General features: G+C 42.7%; 1 protein-coding gene across 1 annotated transcript in view; it reads right to left on the minus strand.

Annotated features, from left to right (window-relative positions):
- Positions 1–19,211, minus strand: part of si:ch211-212o1.2 (uncharacterized protein LOC492735 homolog) — a 91,725-nt gene that overhangs the window by 14,390 nt on the left and 58,124 nt on the right. Inside the window, exons 4-5 of the mRNA XM_060923835.1 lie at positions 8,249–8,393; positions 7,441–7,653 (exon numbers count right to left, since the gene is read on the minus strand). Of these exons, the coding sequence (XP_060779818.1) occupies positions 7,441–7,653; positions 8,249–8,393 (358 nt within the window). The remainder of the gene's footprint in view (positions 1–7,440; positions 7,654–8,248; positions 8,394–19,211) is intronic.

Genomic DNA, 19,211 nt, shown 5'->3' on the forward strand with positions numbered 1-19,211 from the left:
TTTAGATCAATTTCAAGATTTGCCCGCTTCATCAGTGATGGAGATTATTCCATACGACTTCGAACCAATGTGGAGTAGAGAAGAGTTGGAAAGACGACAGGATCAGGACTAGTCCGTCGCGCTGTTAACGTCATTACTGTCGCACAATTAAAACATGCCAAATCAGGCGGCTGGTGGATTTTCAAAATAATAAAATAGACACGTGTATTTTTGTGATAAATACATATATTATACTGAGCACATTTCCCACATAATCCTCACTAAGGGTAGTATCTCACTGGGCTGCGACAGCCTGGGAATAGTTGGAGAGACAATAATTGTGATAAAATATGCAAATTAGTGACAATTTTCACTTGGAATCACACTGAATTGATATTCGCATATTTTACCGTAATTGTGTCTCCAACTAGTCGCAGGCTGTCGCGGCCCGGCTTTCCCTCTGCAGGCAGGGAAGTAGAGGAAGCCTCACGGAAACTGACTTGAGAAGGGTTCGCGACAGCTTTGCAACACCAGCGACGCATTTGCGGCTATTTTGAGAGAAATTTTGTCGCACGAATTTCTTGAACATGTTCAAAATTTCAGCAACGGAGGAGCGACACTTTGCGACTCATGCGAGGAAATTGAGAAGCCCCGCGAACGTTTCAAGACACTTTTGAAACTCTCTCATGAATGACGTTCGCAATTTGTTGCAAGCTGTCGCAGCCCAGTGAGATACTGGCTTAAGGTTTCGGACAGCACTACAAAATGGCGTCCCCACTATATAGTGAGTAGGGAGCGATTTCAGACACAGGAAAAACTTCCGGCTCGATTACGTCAGCATTCGAAGGAGGGCGTGCGCGTCTTTTGACAACGCTGGCAGATGTTGGGTCACTTTGATTTCCGCTGTACGTTTTACTTCCGTCCTACAATGTCTCGCACAGGTCTCAGCGAATCTCGTTTACAGCCATTGCTTTGACATATGGACTGATATATAACAGAGCACATTTCAAAACATTCATAACTTGCTACAGCAGTGACAAAATAGCTGTCAGAAATGCACATATATATTTAATAAAATGAGAAATAGAATTTTGATAATACAATTTGCCTTCAGTTCCCCTTTAAGATTTCCAACGTGACGATGCTCCTGTGCACAAAGCGAGCGCCATAAAAGACATGGTTTGCCAAGGCTGGAGTAGAAGAACTTGAGTGTCCTGCACACAACCCTGACCTCAATACTACTGAACACCCTTAGGATGAACTAGAACACTGACTAGCTCAGGCCTCCTCACCCAACATCACTGTCTGACCTTACTAATGCTCTTATTTTGGATTTGAAGGAGCACAAATCCAAAATCTAGTGGAAAGCTTTCCCAGAAGAGTGGAGGTTTTCACAACAGCAAAAGGAGACTAAATTTGGAATGAGACGTTCAAAAAGAACATGAGGGTGATGGCCAGGTGTCCGCGATCTTTTGGCCATATAGTGTGTCTTGTCTGAAAAAGGCAAAATTTGCACCACTATCCACAAACCCTTCTGTTAAAACCAGGGCTTTGAACCGGTTCAAGGAACGAAAACAAAAACCGGGAACTTTTTCTATTTCACATGGAACAGAAACAAAACCAGAAACTTTATTCTTTATGTTCTGGAACAGAAACGCTTATTAAAAATAATGGTAACCGGTTAATACCGGTTTTTATTTCGTTCCTCAAAGTTTCCGTAGCCTACAAATAAAAAAAGTCATTCTTCTCCTGCACAAGTTTCTATGACCCGCTGGGGTTCACTTCCTGTGTGACATTCGCTGACTGAATGGAGAGAGCGGGAGGGTGGACTACTATCACGTCTCCACATCTTAAATAAGAGGTAAATATTGCAGTCTATCGTTATTCAAAAACGTCAATTTCAAACACGATATCAATACATTTGTCCACGTTAATGAGAGGCTCGGGAACATTAAATGACGTTAACCTCTGTTAGCCTGTCAATGCATAGGGCCTGACTAGCCTTTGGTAACACACTAAACGAATTATCTTTCATTTTTGGCACTTTTTCTGTTTGTGTAAATGGGAAGACATACTGAGAATCCAAATCGCCAACATTTGAAATAATAATTGTTTTGAGTTATTTCTTGTCTTATTTAATGAAGGCTGTAATAGAATTAGCCTACATTTGGCTTAAGCTGGATGAGACAGAGACATAATTTTATAGCCATTTGTTAAACAGCTGACAGGGAACGTAATTAACCGTTCTGGGAACGAAATTTGTTTGCTCTAACTGGTTCGGGAACGTCTATTTAATGGTGGAACCCAAAACCGGAAACGTTAAAATTCCGTTTCTGTTCGGAACGAACCAATAGGAAAAAAATTCTGGTTCAAAGCCCTGGTTAAAAACGATCATGTTTAACATACACAGTAACAACAACAAAACAGCTCCATACTCGAGAATATGGGAACGCAACGAACAGATTGTTGATGGCTTTTACGACCGTACAACGTCCGTATGTACAAATGATGTCCGTGTACCACCACAGGGAACCCGATCATAAGTGCAAGGCAACGTCTCTCATACACCTGGCAACAAAATTTGTATCTTTATTTACATTAGAGTTTTTAAATCCAACGCTTAAAAAAAAAAAGTGGGATTATTCACGAACACATTTTACAGAAAATATTCACAACAGTTTCATATAAAACTAGTCAAAACAGTTTTATTAGTCCACTAGCTTGTTGAACAATTAACATTTGTAACCAGAAAACTGTTTGAAATATCAAGATTGCAGTTCAAAACCCTTGGAGCTCATACGTTACATTTGGTCGAGGAGTACATTTTCCAGTAGGTTTTTATCCTACTGGTTTTTTCATAGCAAGCAAAGCATCTTTGCATTATATGCCTTTTTTTTTTAAACCTGAATAATTTCTTACTCTGCACACTCGTGTCATCTTTTTGGCTGCTCCCGATTAGGGGTCGCCACAGCGGACCTTTTGTCTCCATTGCTCCCTGTCTTACGCATCCTTCTCTGCCACACCTGCCACTTTCATGCCCTCTCTCACCACATCCATGTATCTCGTTGTCGTGTGCCTGGCAGCTCCATCCTCAACATGCTCTGCATCTCTTCTCAGGATGTGCCCATACCATCTCAGTCTCATCTCTCTTAACTTCATTCCCAAGCTCTCCACATGTGCCGTCCCTTGTCCTGTCCGACCTCCCATCGCAAACCTTAACATCCTTAACTCCGCCACCTCCAACTTTGCCTCCTGTCTCTTCGTTAAGGGTACGGTCTCCAATCCATACATCACAGCTGGTCTCACTACTGTCTTATACATCTTACCTTTCACTTTTGCTGGGACTTTCCTATCACACATGACTCCCGAACTCCTTCTCCAACTGCTCCACCCTGCCTGCACTCTCTTCCTCGCCTCACTTTCTTCACGTCTACTCCTTGCATCTTCACTACACTCTCATCCCCATTCTCATTGACACACATGCATTCTGAAGGCCTCTGCATGCTCTTGCGACAAGGCTTTCGCAGATAGCTTTTCGCAGGCAGTTGTAATTTATCGTTGAGCGGGGAGTAATAGGCGTGCGCGATGTTATTCACCGCCACAACGCAAGGGGGCACGAAGTCGCTAGGAGTAGTTGGTGGGTGTGGTTAGTGGAGTGTTTATCCTCCGGTTACTTATAATTATGCTTATAATGACTAGAACTGGAGTCGTATAGATGTCTGTACTTCCTCACTTCCTTGATCAACCGCTCTTCGTGCTGCTCCATCTTCGCTCGTGTTTTTAAAAATGGCGGTCATGAAAACAAAACAAACTGGGAAAGTAAGGAAGCGGAAGTGCGTGTACAGCGGATGTAGAGTGGACCAATCAGAGCCCTCTTGTCTGCGACGCTGTCTGCGGTGGTCACAATTTTTGGGAGGTGCGCGCAGAGCGTCTGCGAAGGGGGGAGGGCTTCGCAGACGCCATCTGCGACGCCATCTGCGAGGACTGGGTTGTCAGCATAAATTGGCCTTGTCACAACCTCCATCATTTCTTCAAATTCACACGGGCGGGGACCAGACTGTTGCTGTGCACCAACTTGTTCAAATAACTGTACAAGGAATCCTGATTTAAAGTTTTATAGAATACCTAAAGAGGCCAAGCATGCGTTAGACAGAATTCGCCATCAAAATTTTACACTGACCGACAACACGTGACTGTTCTGCACACTTTGGTGGTGGAGTAAAGTCTGATGATCCAAGTCACGAAGGCTACAACCCCTCTGTCTTTGTGTTTAGTCATAGAAAGTGTGAAAACCGAAAAAACAAGAAGTCAAAGAACTGAAAAGGACAACTTTATTGAAGGATCAACTCCCAAAACAAAAGCGCAAACGATGCAGTGTCAGTAAGCTTCCATGTCCTTCCCCTTTAAATGTTTATGTCGGTAGATCGAATGGAGTATTTAACCCTGTTGTCCTAACAGCGTCCTCTAACAGCCCAAAGATTGTCGTAATCTGGTAGCGTATGAACTCGAGGAAAATCAGAGTGAAGGAAATCAAAATCAACTTAAAATTAATTTGACAGTTCTGCTGTGTTTACAGTACTGACTTGACTGAGTGAATTCCTCGCTTGTGTTCCCGTGCACAAAGCGTTTCGTATTTTCTTACGGCTTTCTCGTCGTATCCAGCAGAAACGATTTCACTGTGGATTCTTCTATGATCAGTGTCAATCTTCCGAAGCTCTTCTGCCAATCTTTTAACTTCTGCAGATCAGTAATAGTTGGAACAGCTGTGTTGACAGATAAAGGGCGGCTGCTGATGGTCACCGGAAGTAGAGATGTTCAAAGCGTTCGATATGATATTTACAAGTGCTTTTTTACCGATCGATTTCTTGAAGTCCACAGAAAAGGCTATGCAGATTTCTTGAAGCTTTGGTTTAGTTAGTTTTGACCAGGGCTTTGAACCAGAATTTTTTTCCTATTGGTTCGTTCCGAACAGAAACGGAATTTTAACGTTTCCGGTTTTGGGTTCCACCATTAAATAGACGTTCCCGAACCGGTTAGAACAAACAAATTTCGTTCCCGGAACGGTTAATTACGTTCCCTGTCAGCTGTTTAACAAATGGCTATAAAATTATGTCTCTGTCTCATCCAGCTTAAGCCAAATGTAGGCTAATTCTATTACAACCTTCATTAAATAAGACAAGAAATAATTCAAAACAATTATTATTTCAAATGTTGGCGATTTGGATTCTCAGTATGTCTTCCCATCTACACAAACAGAAAAAGTGCCAAAAATGAAAGATAATTCGTTTAGTGTGTTACCAAAGGCTAGTCAGGCCCTATAGAGGGCTACCGCATGACGTCACCGCGCCGCGAGATTTTCTTAGGCGCCATATTGGAAGACCAAGTACACATCTATGCAAGTACATACATACATAAAACAAACTACACCTGAAATGTAGCCAGGGCCGGTTCTGCCCTAATCTGGACCCGGGTGCAACATCGCGCAACACCCCCCCCCCAAAAAAAAAACAGTCTAAATCAGGACAACCATCACATAACTATAACTATAAACATTTTATATCAACTATTTTAACTAAATGGGCTATAATAAATAAGCCTGCAGGCAGCCACGGCGGGCTGCCTCAGAAAAGGAACCATTCAATGACACAACTGAAAGCCTGCAGCCACGGCGGGCTGCCTCAGAAAAGTAACCATTTGTCCTACCTTAAAACTCGTTTTGCATTTTCTGCCTCCTTTTTTGTATTTTCGACCCTCCGTTTATTTTCTTTCCTTTTCTGAAAACCCGATTTGTGTCCAGACATTTTGTTCTGCTACCAACGAACTAACTCGTCAGGTCTCGTCTCTCGAGCCTGCGATGATTCCCGTGGGAAAGGCAACAACTGATACATTTTTACAAACAGCCAATAGGGAGGTTGCAACGTTCAGGCTCTTCTTTGCTCAGACACTCAGTAATGCACTTATCACATGGAGACGTGATAGTAGTCCACCCTCCCGCTCTCTCCTTTCAGTCAGCGACCGTCATACAGGAAGTGAACCCCAGCGGGTCACAGAAACTTGTGCAGGAGAAGAATGACTTTATTTGTAGGCTACGGAAACTTTGAGGAACGAAATAAAAACCGGTATTAACCGGTTACCATTATTTTTAATAAGCGTTTCTGTTCCGGAACATAAAAAAGAATAAAGTTTCTGGTTTCGTTTCTGTTCCATGTGAAATAGAAAAAGTTCCCGGTTTTCGTTTTCGTTCCTTGAACCGGTTCAAAGCCCTGGTTTTGACACTTATTTGAAGGTTTTAGGGAGATTTAAATTCAAAAGATTACCGTCAGTGTGCAACGCTGTGGTGTTTTCTTTTGTTGATATTTTGGCTACCCCTCCCAAGGTGCAAAGCATTATGGGTAACGTGAAAGTAGTCAATAGTCAACCAATCAAACGGACAGTATTTTTACTTTGGAAAAGGCTTTAGTTAATATATGTGTTTTAGATATGAGGTCTCTTACAGTCTGAACACATTTCTATTCTTTTTTTCGTTACAGTTGGGCGCCACCCGAACTGATCACATCATCAGCTTTTCTTTGGCTATTCAGACACAAGGTACACCAAAACGCTTGCCGGAGCAGTTGGGGGTTAGGTGCCTTGCTCAAGGGCACTTCAGCCAGTCCTGGGAATCGAACCAGCGACCTTTTGGTCCCAAAGCTGCTTCTCTAACCATTAGGGCCATTTCTATTCTACTGTTCATATTTCACTCTACACAAGGGCCTTGCTGAAAGACCGAGCGGCTACAGTTCAGGGATTTGACCTCATCACCAGTCTAAATGCTTCAATGTGCTAAACCAGTTTCTCTCCTGTAAATAACCTGTTTGGAGAGAGCCTTCAGAAGATCACATGGCAATTAACATGTAGAACATGAATGTAAAACTAAAGAAGTGCGTGTTACCCCTTTTCCACCAAATCAGTTCCAGGGCTGGTTCGGGGCCAGTGCTGGTGCTGGTTCACAACTCTTTCAACTTGCGAGCCAGCTGAGAACCAGTTTGCTTTTCCATAGCTCGCAGTGCTAAGGGAAGCCACGTCATTACATCGCTGTATACGTCAGTTACGTCGCTACGTTTGCATAAACCTTGGCGCGAATATCAAAGCAAAAACAACACGGAAGAAACAGCAGCAGCAACAACGATAATAATAATGGATGACTTCGCGTTTGTACAGCTACTGCTTCTCGTCGCTTAAAAATGGTGATCTTTCGCGGTCTTGTTATTGTTGTTGGTTTTAACAACCCCGCCCCCCCCCGCTGACGTAAGCGGTTCTTTCCTCTGGCCCAGCAGAGAGTTGGTGCTAGCCTGGAACCGGTTTTTCTGGCCCCAGAGCCAGTTCTTTGTCAGTGGAAACAGAAAATCCGGTTCCAAACTAAGCACTGGCCCCGAACCAGCCCTGGAACTGCTTTGGTGGAAAAGGGGCATGTGTGTGTACCTGTAGTAATGCAGTAGTAGGTCTCGTGAGGGGACACATGGTGGATCCGATGGTGCTTGCGGGGCAGCACTAGGTGGCAGTCCTGCAGCAGAGTGACCCATCGTGGCAGGCCGAAGTAGGAGTGCGACCACTTGTGGATCTGATTGGTCATCGTCACGAAGACGCCAAGTGCAAACACAAAACAGTCCCAGGGGTAGGACTCGGCAAGGGCATCTATGGCATGGAGACACGCACATTGTGGGGATTCAGTTTTATGCAAAAGGAAATAAAACGCAGTTTGTTTTTTAATAAAAGAGCATTTCCCCTAGTATTCGATTTGAAACTGTCCTTCACCTGGTGAAGCTGAAAACCAAGGCTACTGAGCTAACGCACCAACAACTCTACTGTAACACAACGCTTAAAAACGCAGGCCTGGGCTGAGCTGAACAAAAGCATCAAAGCAGAAAAGCCACAGTTCAATGAGACACTGAACAGCACCAATGAACAACAACAAAGCTGATCAAGTGATTCAGCCATGAATAACAAGTGTCAGTTATTACCAATTTGCTCATTTCAGTAATAAGTGCATTTTATTCAGTCACCTCCAGCATTCAGATGAAAAAACACCCCGGAGTATAACTCTAGCTTTCCAGCTTGTGCTTTGAAAAAGTAACCACCGTCGTGCATCGTGGGATGCCGCAGCTCGGACTACACGCTTGTAAAATCACTTGTAAACGAGTACTCCATACTACAAACTGCTTTTAAGCACATTTCTGTTCGACTAAAACGCAACCAACTACATTGAAAGTGTGTCTCTGTGTATTTGCACCTGGCGTGTAGGACAGGAACTTGTAGGCCATGTGGGCGAGAGGCAGGATGGTGATCATGCAGTTATCTCCATTAGTTTCAATGAAGTCATGCCGCGTGATGGCCGTAGGGTCGATGTGGTGCTCCCGGAATGGACGGATAAACGCCTGCATGCACGGTGTGACAGAGACAGGGAGATAAAAGGAAAACAGAAAGAGAGAATAAGAGAAATTACCTTGCTGTAATACATGCTCAAAGAAAACACATCATACACCACATAATGACTGGCTTTAAAAATAAATAAATTTAAATAAAAAAAATTTGGTGCTCGTGCAAAGTTTCAATCGATGCGCTTCCTTGGGAGTCTGGTTTAAATTGTGCCGTGCTAGATTGCAACAAAATCAAAAGGGGAATAGTTCAAGAACAAGTTGGTCGTTTTGAAAATGAAAGCAAAAATACAAAGGACGTCAGCTTTAACAAACAGCTCTGAAGCATGAGGGCGCCTGCATGTCAGAGGAGAAAGGAGAATGTAGGAGGGTTGATGCTGACCGATACAGCCTAATGAAAGCAGGGGTGGGAAGCAGGAGTTCACAAGTTCTGGAGCTGTGCGATAACCGGGCATAAAGCAGCACTTCCCCACCGCTGCCACCCTGCAGCATGAAAAAGCTGACGCTCAGCAGCTCATGTCACTCATGGCCAGGGCTGCACGGGGCACAACAAATGAAAGACGGCACAGGAAAGAAGTATATGTGCAAGAGGAGAAAAAAAAAAAAAAACCACACATAAGAATGAAAAAGTAATTTATTTAGCCATACAAAAAGACCAAATGGTTTGGAGCCGCAGTGCTACGGCGCTTCAGAGGCGAGAAACGGGGGAGGGAACGTCATTATCATGTGGCCTGAACTCAATCATGGCTGTATCCGAGACTGCACGGCTGAACTCTGCTGGAGTGCCAGGATAGGGGGAATATCTGCTGATATTTCGACAATTATATTCCCTCTCCTTCTGCTCATCCTCAGTCCGTGCGCAAGATTAAACGTGTGATAAGCTCCAGACGTGCGCGCGCGTGTGTGGACTTTCCAGCACACCATGGCCACCTGGCGCTTCGCCGCAGCTAATCCCGCACCGTTTAACACCCTGCCTCGCCTTGGCCGCCTTCTGCCTAATCATGACTTCCATCACTGGATTGCCCTGGCAACGCAGTGGCTGATGGGAGCCTGGCCCCCCTACTTTGAACCCGACACCCACCGGAGCAATCCGTTTCATTTTGTCCGCCTCTCCCTCTCTTCCTCGTCTTAAGAGCCTGTTTAATCATGCTCATTAGCAACTCTCCCTCAAGTTGATGCTTTTTTGGTTTGAATGCGTGGACAGAAAGCTGTATATAGCCGTCCGCTGAGTGTCCCCTTTAATGTGCCCGTTAACGGGTCTCGGTTTGCCGTGCGCTGAAGGGGCCGTAAATTCCCCTGCTCTTTTTGAAGTCTGCTCGCTCCCAGGTGGCAGGTCCTAATTATTCTTGACAGTGGAAGGATCCGTGGTGGCTGCAGAGCCGTAAGAAAGCCATTCTCCTTCCCTCCCTTTAGCTGTGGCTTGGCGGATCGAGCCATTTAACAGCACAGACGGATGCTGATGAAAGCGTGGAGAGCGTGGCCTCGCTGGCCTGGGCCACAGGGGTGCTGCTGGACGCGCTGTTCAGATTGCCTACTCTCCAGGACACAAAGATAGCTTGTCCTCAGATTCCCAGACACTGGGTCCATGTGACCATTTTTTAAATTATTTTTAGTTTAATTAATTCAGTCATAAAGTTACAGACAGTGGCATTAAAAAAAAAGCCATTAAACTCAGCTCCTGAGTCAGAGGTCTCTCTGTGTGTCCGTGGGATCTAACCAAGTGCGTCGGTGCTAACATCCAAGTCTCTTCTACATCTACTGTTTTTAATGACAATTCATCGCATGTAAACAATTTTAGATGATGAAAGCTCTGACCCATGCTTCGGTTTGCTGGAGCAGGGGAACCCGACTCCAAACTAACAGAACCACTGTTGGGCACCGCTGCACTATTCCCAGCATGCCAGTGAAGGTTCAACATCCCAAGTGTGCCAAAACTTTAGTCTGTGAACACCAGTCACTACTGGCATTCTACTGGGCATGTAGTGTCCTATACAGGTTAGATGTTACCATTCTGTTATACCCCATGTAGTGAGCATATACAGTTAATAGGAAGATCTAGATTAGGCAAAAATGAAAAGTGGCAGATTTTGCACGAATTCCAGGTAACGTAAGAAATGTAAAGCAGACCCAAATACAAGCAACTGGGAGATTGGGTGGGTGGGTAAACAACTAAATATACAAAAACAAAAAAGTTTTATGATAAATTTGTGCTCGCCTGTGTTTTTATTAAAAAAAAAAAAAAAAGTGTACCCTATGGGTACATGTGGCTACTGCTTATAAATAAAATAGTTTTCCGATCCGGGCGGCACGGTGGTGTAGTGGTTAGCGCTGTCGCCTCGCAGCAAGAAGGTCCGGGTTTGAGCCCCGTGGCCGGCGAGGGCCTTTCTGTGTGGAGTTTGCATGTTCTCCCCATGGGTTTCCTCCGGGTGCTCCGGTTTCCTCCACAGTCCAAAGACATGCAGGTTAGGTTAACTGGTGACTCTAAATTGACCGTAGGTGTGAATGTGAATGGTTGTCTGTGTCTATGTGTCAGCCCTGTGATGACCTGGCGACTTGTCCAGGGTGTACCCCGCCTTTCGCCCGTAGTCAGCTGGGATAGGCTCCAGCTTGCCTGCAACCCTGTAGAACAGGATAAAGCGGCTACAGATAATGAGATGAGAGATGAGATGAGTTTTCCGATCCCATGTCCATCCAGTAAATCTAGCATATATACATGTTATCAGTTCTACTCGCCTCATCTCTTGCAAGCATCACCAAGCTGTGAGCAGCATCAGGGCTTGTAGTATTTTGGTTACCAATTTTGTTTACTGTGTTTTGTTCAAAATACAGTGCTGTGAACTCTATTTTCAAAATAGTAAGAAAGCACTTGTTCATGAATCGTCTTAGAAGCATTATTTAGTTCTAATGAGCACATTTTGTTTCACAAGTGTAGTGTAAAGACTCTAAATTTAAAAAAAATTAAAGCGAATCGCAGAAGTTTGATATCGGCTTCTCAATACATCTGCCAAAAAGCTCAAAAAAAAAAAATTTTTTACAAAAACCTTTCATTTGACCTTTCAGAAGGACCAAACAAAAGCTGTGATAATCAAAAGGCAAATTTCCTTAAAATAACCACCACTTACTCGGCATCGAATCAGTAGCCTTGGCGAACCACAGGGTGAATTTCATTTATCTTTTTATCTGCCGATTATCTTCCGATACTACGAAGTTATAACGAGGTTTCTCTTAGTTCGTTTCTGGTTCTGATTGGTTCCGAAGTTCATCGAGAAATAGAACGGGTAATCGAACTTGATCAGGATAAGTGCCGATTGGTTACGAAGTTTAGCTATTGTTACTCATTTTTACAACACGATGACATAGTGGCTTCATCACTCGTTCTTGTGTACCTTTGATAACGCGAGATCAACTGTTTGTATCGTGAGATCACGATTTGCCGCCGTGTGCTATTGTTACACTCGTTCTTACAACACGATGACATCATGGCTACTGCCTCACTTCGCCTCTATGAGGCAGGAGCCACAAAGGCAATTTCACCATCTGTGGTATTTAATATGAACGCGGAGTGTAGCTCTACTGCTAATGTACGTTCTGTCAGTGGAGGTCTTTGTTTATTCGTTCTGACACCAAGTTATCAACAAGCTGCCAGGTTTTTGCCTCTTACTAAGTCAAGTTAAATAAAATGTTTGCATGCGATACCATCTACTTCAAATAGCAGGTATTTGATTACTTGGTTTTTAAAATGTGAGTATTTGGCTACAAAAAAAAAAAAAAAAAACCACTGGAAATTCCCGACCTGGCTATCTTCATGCATGTTCATTAAATGTACTTGAGCTTTGCCAAATGCACAAAATTATCCAAAGTAATAAGCAACACTGGGGAACAGAGTCTGGGAGCTGCACTACTGGGAATAAGCATACCCTAATGCCACCTCCATCAGCCACACACTGACCTCCGTCACCAGAAATACAAAAGCTTGCCCAAATTCATCACTCCTACCTGTCCAGCGCCAAAAGCAGGGGCCAGACGCTTTTTAATTGGACAGGCAGAGGGTGACCTTTTCTCTGATTGGACGAGGAAAGGGCGACTATGGTCTGCATTAATTTGACTCTCCTGGGTATTCCTGCCCCCTGTTGGGTACAGCGCGCGGGTCTGCGAGAGTGATGGAGGTTGTAACTTGGAGCGCCAAGAAACAGGAATGGAGGACACCCCCCAGGGAGCATGTGGCATTTTCCTTTACCCTGCCGTGAGCCCAGTAAACCACAACAGACTAATAAAGCAAAGGCTGATATGAAAATTAAACAGGGTCATTTGTTAAAATCAAACACACTAATATGCTAAGAGCCCACACTGTATGTGTAATGAGTGCCTCAGATACATGTCTGTCCTAGACTGCAGGATAATCCAAGAGACATGGTTATAATCGCAAGATGGCGATAAGCACCATTAAATTACAATGTTACAGGGCAGATTCTACCATAACAGAGGCCAGTTAAGTCCCATCTCCTTAAATTGCTGAATTGATTATTTTGATCATTCTATTAAGTTTTTCTAGTAGCATTTGGGGTCTTGGACATTCACAGTAAATTTTAGGACAGTAGTCCTGGTAACTAATTAAGAAAAGCCTGACATGACAGACATGCTAAATGACAATAGAAACACATCGGTTTCTATCATCAAAATCTGACAGACTAACGTCTACCATCATATTCTGACAGACACTGTAGATCACAACAGCAACAAAACTGTTTCTTACATTATTAATCTGACAAATTTAGTAATGATATTAAATACCTCATCACTAGAACCAAATAAAATAAAATATTGAAATAAAGATAAAATTTATTTTCAAAATTGAAATAATAATTGTCAGAACAGTGACGATAGACACGACTGTGTCACTTTCGAGGGGAAATAACACATTGAAATGGCCTGTCGGCTGAAAGGGTCGCAAGCGGCTCTGATTTATCTCAACTTACGATAGTTTTCCTCCAGAAAAATTTAAATATGAATGCACAAATATATTCTCAATGTTTCTATGGTCAAAAATTTCTATCGTCAGGATAGCTGACTGAAAATCTTACCTTGATTTATTTGATGAAATCTAGCTGTCAGAACTCCAAGTCTTGCCCGGAAGTAAATGTCTGCTGTCACAAAAATCATGCGCAGTAGAATTTCCTCTTTGCGTCAGTCAACATGTGCGTGGTGAGGGCTTGAATTTTGCTATCGTCAGGTGCATTTGACTGACAGACTGACGATAGCATTTTTAAAAAATAACTGTGGGCTTCTCTCGTGAACGAAATAGTTTTTTCGCTGTTAATCTATTTCAACTCTATCTGTTGACACCCAAAAATGATAAAGCCTGCTTCCACACGATAACTACCAAAGAGCCATAATGGTCGAGTCTATCGTCAGGTCATCTGACAGAAATTCACTGACGATAGCAACAGGGATAATGAAAGGGATTTTTAAAATGGGAGTTATGTCTGTCAGATATGTCAAAGAAATAGAACTGTATTCTTTAAAAATCTTTTATTGATATACTCAGTGTATTTTTAAATGATGTGCTGTTTTAGAAGACCAAATACCATATTTTAAATCTTGAAAATATTACCTCACTGAAAAAAGGACAAGAAAAATTTCTTATTTTGTGGGCAAGTGGTTAATGGATCCAGTTACAGCAGAATCTGCCACAGGAGATTCAAAAGCAAATCCACATTTGCTGAAATGTTTGCTAAAATGTTAATCTCTGCTATTTCGGAGCTCGCAAATTACACCCAACATTAGCAGAAGTGGACAAATTAGTAGCCTGGGACAAGCATATTTTTACTCACCTGATGGGTTTAACAACTATTAAAAAAAAAAAAAATTCCTACTTCTTACTGACGAAACACTGGTTTTTGCATTTGGCACGTCATTATATTGAAGCCATTAAAATGACACTCTTGCTTACTACCAGGGCTTTGAACCAGAATTTTTTTCCTGTTGGTTCGTTCCGAACAGAATTTTAACGTTTCCGGTTTTGGGTTCCACCATTAAATAGACGTTCCCGAACCGGTTAGAACAAAAAAAATTTCGTTCCCGGAACGGTTAATTACGTTCCCTGTCAGCTGTTTAACAAATGGCTATAAAATTATGTCTCTGTCTCATCCAGCTTAAGCCAAATGTAGGCTAATTCTATTACAACCTTCATTAAATAAGACAAGAAATAATTCAAAACAAATTATTATTTCAAATGTTGGCGATTTGGATTCTCAGTATGTCTTCCCATCTACACAAACAGAAAAAGTGCCAAAAATGAAAGATAATTCGTTTAGTGTGTTACCAAAGGCTAGTCAGGCCCTATGCATTGATAGGCTAACAGAGGTTAACGTCATTTAATGTTCACGAGCCTCTCATTAACGTGGACAAATATATTGATATCGTGTTTGAAATTGACATTTTTGAATAACAATAGACTGCAATATTTACCTCTTATTTAAGATGTGGAGACGTGATAGTAGTCCACCCTCCCGCTCTCTCCATTCAGTCAGCGAACGTCACACAGGAAGTGAACCCCAGCGGGTCATAGAAACTTGCGCAGGAGAAGAATGACTTTTTTACTTGTAGGCTACGGAAACTTTGAGGAACGAAATAAAAACCGGTATTAACTGGTTACCATTATTTTTAATAAGCGTTTCTGTTCCGGAACATAAAAAAGAATAAAGTTTCTGGTTTCGTTTCTGTTCCATGTGAAATAGAAAAAGTTCCCGGTTTTCGTTTTCGTTCCTTGAACCGGTTCAAAGCCCTGCTTACTACACACTGCTACCTTGACGTTAAACACATGTCGAGAAATAACATTCAAGTCTGGCTCTCATCGTTATCTTTTACACATCACGTGACGCCAGAACACCAAACCTGATAGCTAAAACACTGACCAACAACTTGCTGACTTTTTACCGAGTTTCAAACATGATGTGCTACATTAGAAGAGAAAAATTGTAAACGTCATTTCCCTTTGTATTAAAGCACTTAACTCGCCATCATACTAGCTGCTGGTTATTAGTGCAGTGAGTTTCCAAGCAAAAAAAGATGGGACTCGGCAGCACTTGAGCTTTTTATTTGCCGAGTGTGCTAGCTAATGAATTTGTCCACACCTAATGTGCACCAAAAGTACACTATATGGTAGGGGTATATTCGATGCATCATGGTGCAAACATGTGCGATTCACATTATGAAATCATTATTCTATTAATTATGCATTCAATCTAATCGCACTGTTTGAACAGCAGACGGTACACTACTCACATAATCGCATTCACAAATAATCTGCACTTGGGAAATGACAGATCGCTCTGAATCGACCAACACACACAGATTACATGGTTACACAACCATACAAGCATTAAAAACAAAATGCGTTCAGTAGCTTCCAAATGACACAAAGTCAAATGCGGAAGTCGGGCATTTTAGCCGACTTTGGAGCTCTATTTCCAGTTAAAATGACACCTCAGGCACTGGTACACATAATTTTGTTTCAATAATTTCCCCAGGTCAGAGACTTTTTTTTTTTTTTTTAAATTCAATTACATTTTTGGCAGAATTTAAAACACATTTTATTTATTGTTAAGATACGGTGACTCTGTAGTTAAGAAAATGCACGATATTAAACCTCTGTAGCAATATGATTAATTTTATACAGACAAAACTGCACATTGTTTTGCACTGCTTAGAATTCAGAAATGGTCTTTCCAGTCATAGTTTTTCCTTCACTAAAATTTTATTCAAAATATTCTGAGAATCTAATTAAATCAAATCGTGCCCAGAGTGCATCGTTACACCCCTACTATAAAGCTCACAAGTATATGGTAATCTAAGCATCAGACCCATATGTGGGCCTTCCCCAAACTGTTGGCACAAAAGTCAGAAGCACACGAATATCAGACAAATATATTTGTATGCTGTAGTTAAACGTTAAACGTAGTTAAAAGATTTTCCTTCACTTAAACTGAACTGGGGGGAGAGAAAAAAAAAAAAAAAAAAACTTAATTTAAATTTTACATCCAGATTTCTGTAAAACTGCTTTGTGACCACGTCAACCGTCAAAAACACGACAAAATTTGATTTAATTGTTTAGGCATGATGGTATCTAGGCGTTATCTAGAGACCTGTCTTTTCGACGGCCAATACTAGAAGTCGACGGGTAATTTTCTGCAATGACAGGCTTCAAAATTCCCTTTCAGGGATCCTTTGGAGCACATTGTGTGCGTGCTCGGGACCAAGTCATTATGGGAAACACTTGATGCTGATTTGAGCATAAATCGCTCAAACAGCTGTAAGTGCAGGAAGTGTGTTTATTAGCAGGCCTGGTATTTACAAAAATGAAACAGAAAGCAGTCATAAAACATGGCTACAAAAAACATGACCATGATAATACTTCACAAAGCCTCTGCATCCTTATATGCACATGCCGATTGCTCTCAAATCAGCATCCGGTGTTTCCCATAATGACTGGGTCCCAAGCGCGTACACAACATGCGCCGAAGGATCCTCGAATGCAAATGTACTTTAAGTCTCAGTGAAGTTTAGGCTGTGCCACTCATGTTCACTTCACTGGATAAGAATGAGTACCTTGTTCCAGTTCTGAAATTATTATTAATTTGATTTTCTTACCTTCGTGGAAATGAAGTGAGCATACCATTGGGTTTTTGACCTCTCCGTTCAACACTGAGTCCTGCTGAATGCCCCCCCCCCTTTACATTTAGAAATCTCACTCCCCCCCCCATGACGAATTACTTTTGGTAAATTAAAAAAAAACCTGATGTCTTCATTTTGTTCAAAACTTATTTGCACATCCAAAAACACAGCAAACCTTCCCATGCTGGTCAAGAACAACTAACTTGTCCGAGTGAAGCACTACAAGCATGCCCTGGTCAAAGCAGCGTAGTTACCGTTACTATGGGGTCAGGTGACGGTGCAAAGCTTCTATTAGAGAAAATTATGATGAAACAAAAACGAGCAATTTTAATTTACAATTTTGCGATCATTGTTGTGCAGGTGATAGGATGACTGATTATTTTGTAGGGCTATTTGAAGTGTTTGCTGCATCTCTTTCTGTCCTGGTTGGCAATGCAGAGGCTGAACGGGTCTTCAGCTGTAGCAACAGGATAAAGGTTGGCCTCCGCAATCAACCTAGTATCAGTACATTGGACCGCCTTGTTCCTCTAAGGCCAAGTTTACATTAGACCGTATCTGTCTCGTTTTCTTCGCGGATGCACTGTCCGTTTACATTAAACCGCCTGGAAACGCCGGGAAACGGGAATCCGCCAGCGTCCACGTATTCAATCCAGATCGTGTCTGGTCCGGTGCTGTGTAAACATTGAGAATACACGGATACGCTTGTGCTGAGCTCTAGCTGGTGTCGTCATTGGACAACGTCACTGTGACATCCACCTTCCTGATTCGCTGGCGTTGGTCATGTGACGCGACTGCTGAAAAACGGTGCGGACTTCCGCCTTGTATCACCTTTCATTAAAGAGTATAAAAGTATGAAAATACTGCAAATACTGATGCAAATACTGCCCATTGTGTAGTTATGATTGTCTTTAGGCTTGCCATCCTTCCACTTGCGAGTGGTAAGTGATATGCGCTGGGATCACACACACAGCGGCTCAGTCCCGAATCACAGCTTGTGCACTTCACTCGCGCGCTGTGTGAGCTGTGCAGGGCCGGAGTGCGCACCCTCCAGAGGGCACTCGCTGTTCAGGGCGGAGTGATTTGGCGCGCAGGATGCCTGCGGAGCCGAGCGTATCCGTGTATTGGTGTTGCTGTGTGCACGCGAATCGTGTATTGGTGTTGCTGTGTGCACACTAATCGTTTTAAAAACGTTAATCTGATGATCCGCTGATACGGTCTAATGTAAACATGGGCTAAGCTACGCCAAGACAGGCTTTGAGGACTTCCCATTTGAGGAAGCTGCAGAACTTTTCATGCAACCTCCCCTGAGGTGTGTGTGAAATCTGTTTACCTTTAGGCACAAAGGCTACACGTGCTATAAAATAAAGAATTTTCTTGAAATGATTTGAGTTGACCGATTCCTTTTTCAGAAATTCACTCTTATTTTAAGAGCGTCCCCTGACTGCTTTTTCATGCAAAGACTGCACCAGAGGGCCCCAAATTTGCTTCAATATTTCAAACTTTCCCAATGGAGCGTGCCCCTGGACCCCCCCCAACAGGCGCCCCTGCTGACACACTTCTCTCAATTTCTAGATAATACCCTAGATAGTATCCCTGTGCACAAAGCAAGGTCCATATATAGATGGTTTGGTAAGGTTGGAGGGGAAGAAACAATGTCCTGCAGAGCCCTGACCTCAACCCTGCTGAACATTTTTGGGATGAACTGAAACACCAGGCACTCTCATTTGACAATCACTGCCCAACCTCATTAAGGCTCGTGGCTGAACGGACAGAAATCCCCACAGCTGCACTCCAAAATTGAGTGGAAAACCTTCTCAGAAGGCTCCTGGAAGTTTTTAAACAGCAAGGGGGTTTGGGGGAGGACATGACACACAACCAACTCTGGTAGTGCACATGGTTTTGGAATGGGCAAATAAAAAGGTGTGATGGTCAGGTGTCCATATACATTTTTAGCTATTATAGTGTAAAATTCCAAATTTAGACTTGCAAAATTCAGATAAATGAGAAAAGTAAGCATCTGTTGTGGCTGAAATACAAAACAGACGGACTGTGGTCATCACGTTATTAGTAAAGTTGGTTCTCCCTTGAAGCCGACAATACATAACCCAGACAAAACTCATTTGTCACTTGAGCACCCACTGGTAT

This window comes from Neoarius graeffei, chromosome 6, assembly GCF_027579695.1.
Source record: "Neoarius graeffei isolate fNeoGra1 chromosome 6, fNeoGra1.pri, whole genome shotgun sequence".
NCBI lineage: Eukaryota > Metazoa > Chordata > Actinopteri > Siluriformes > Ariidae > Neoarius > Neoarius graeffei.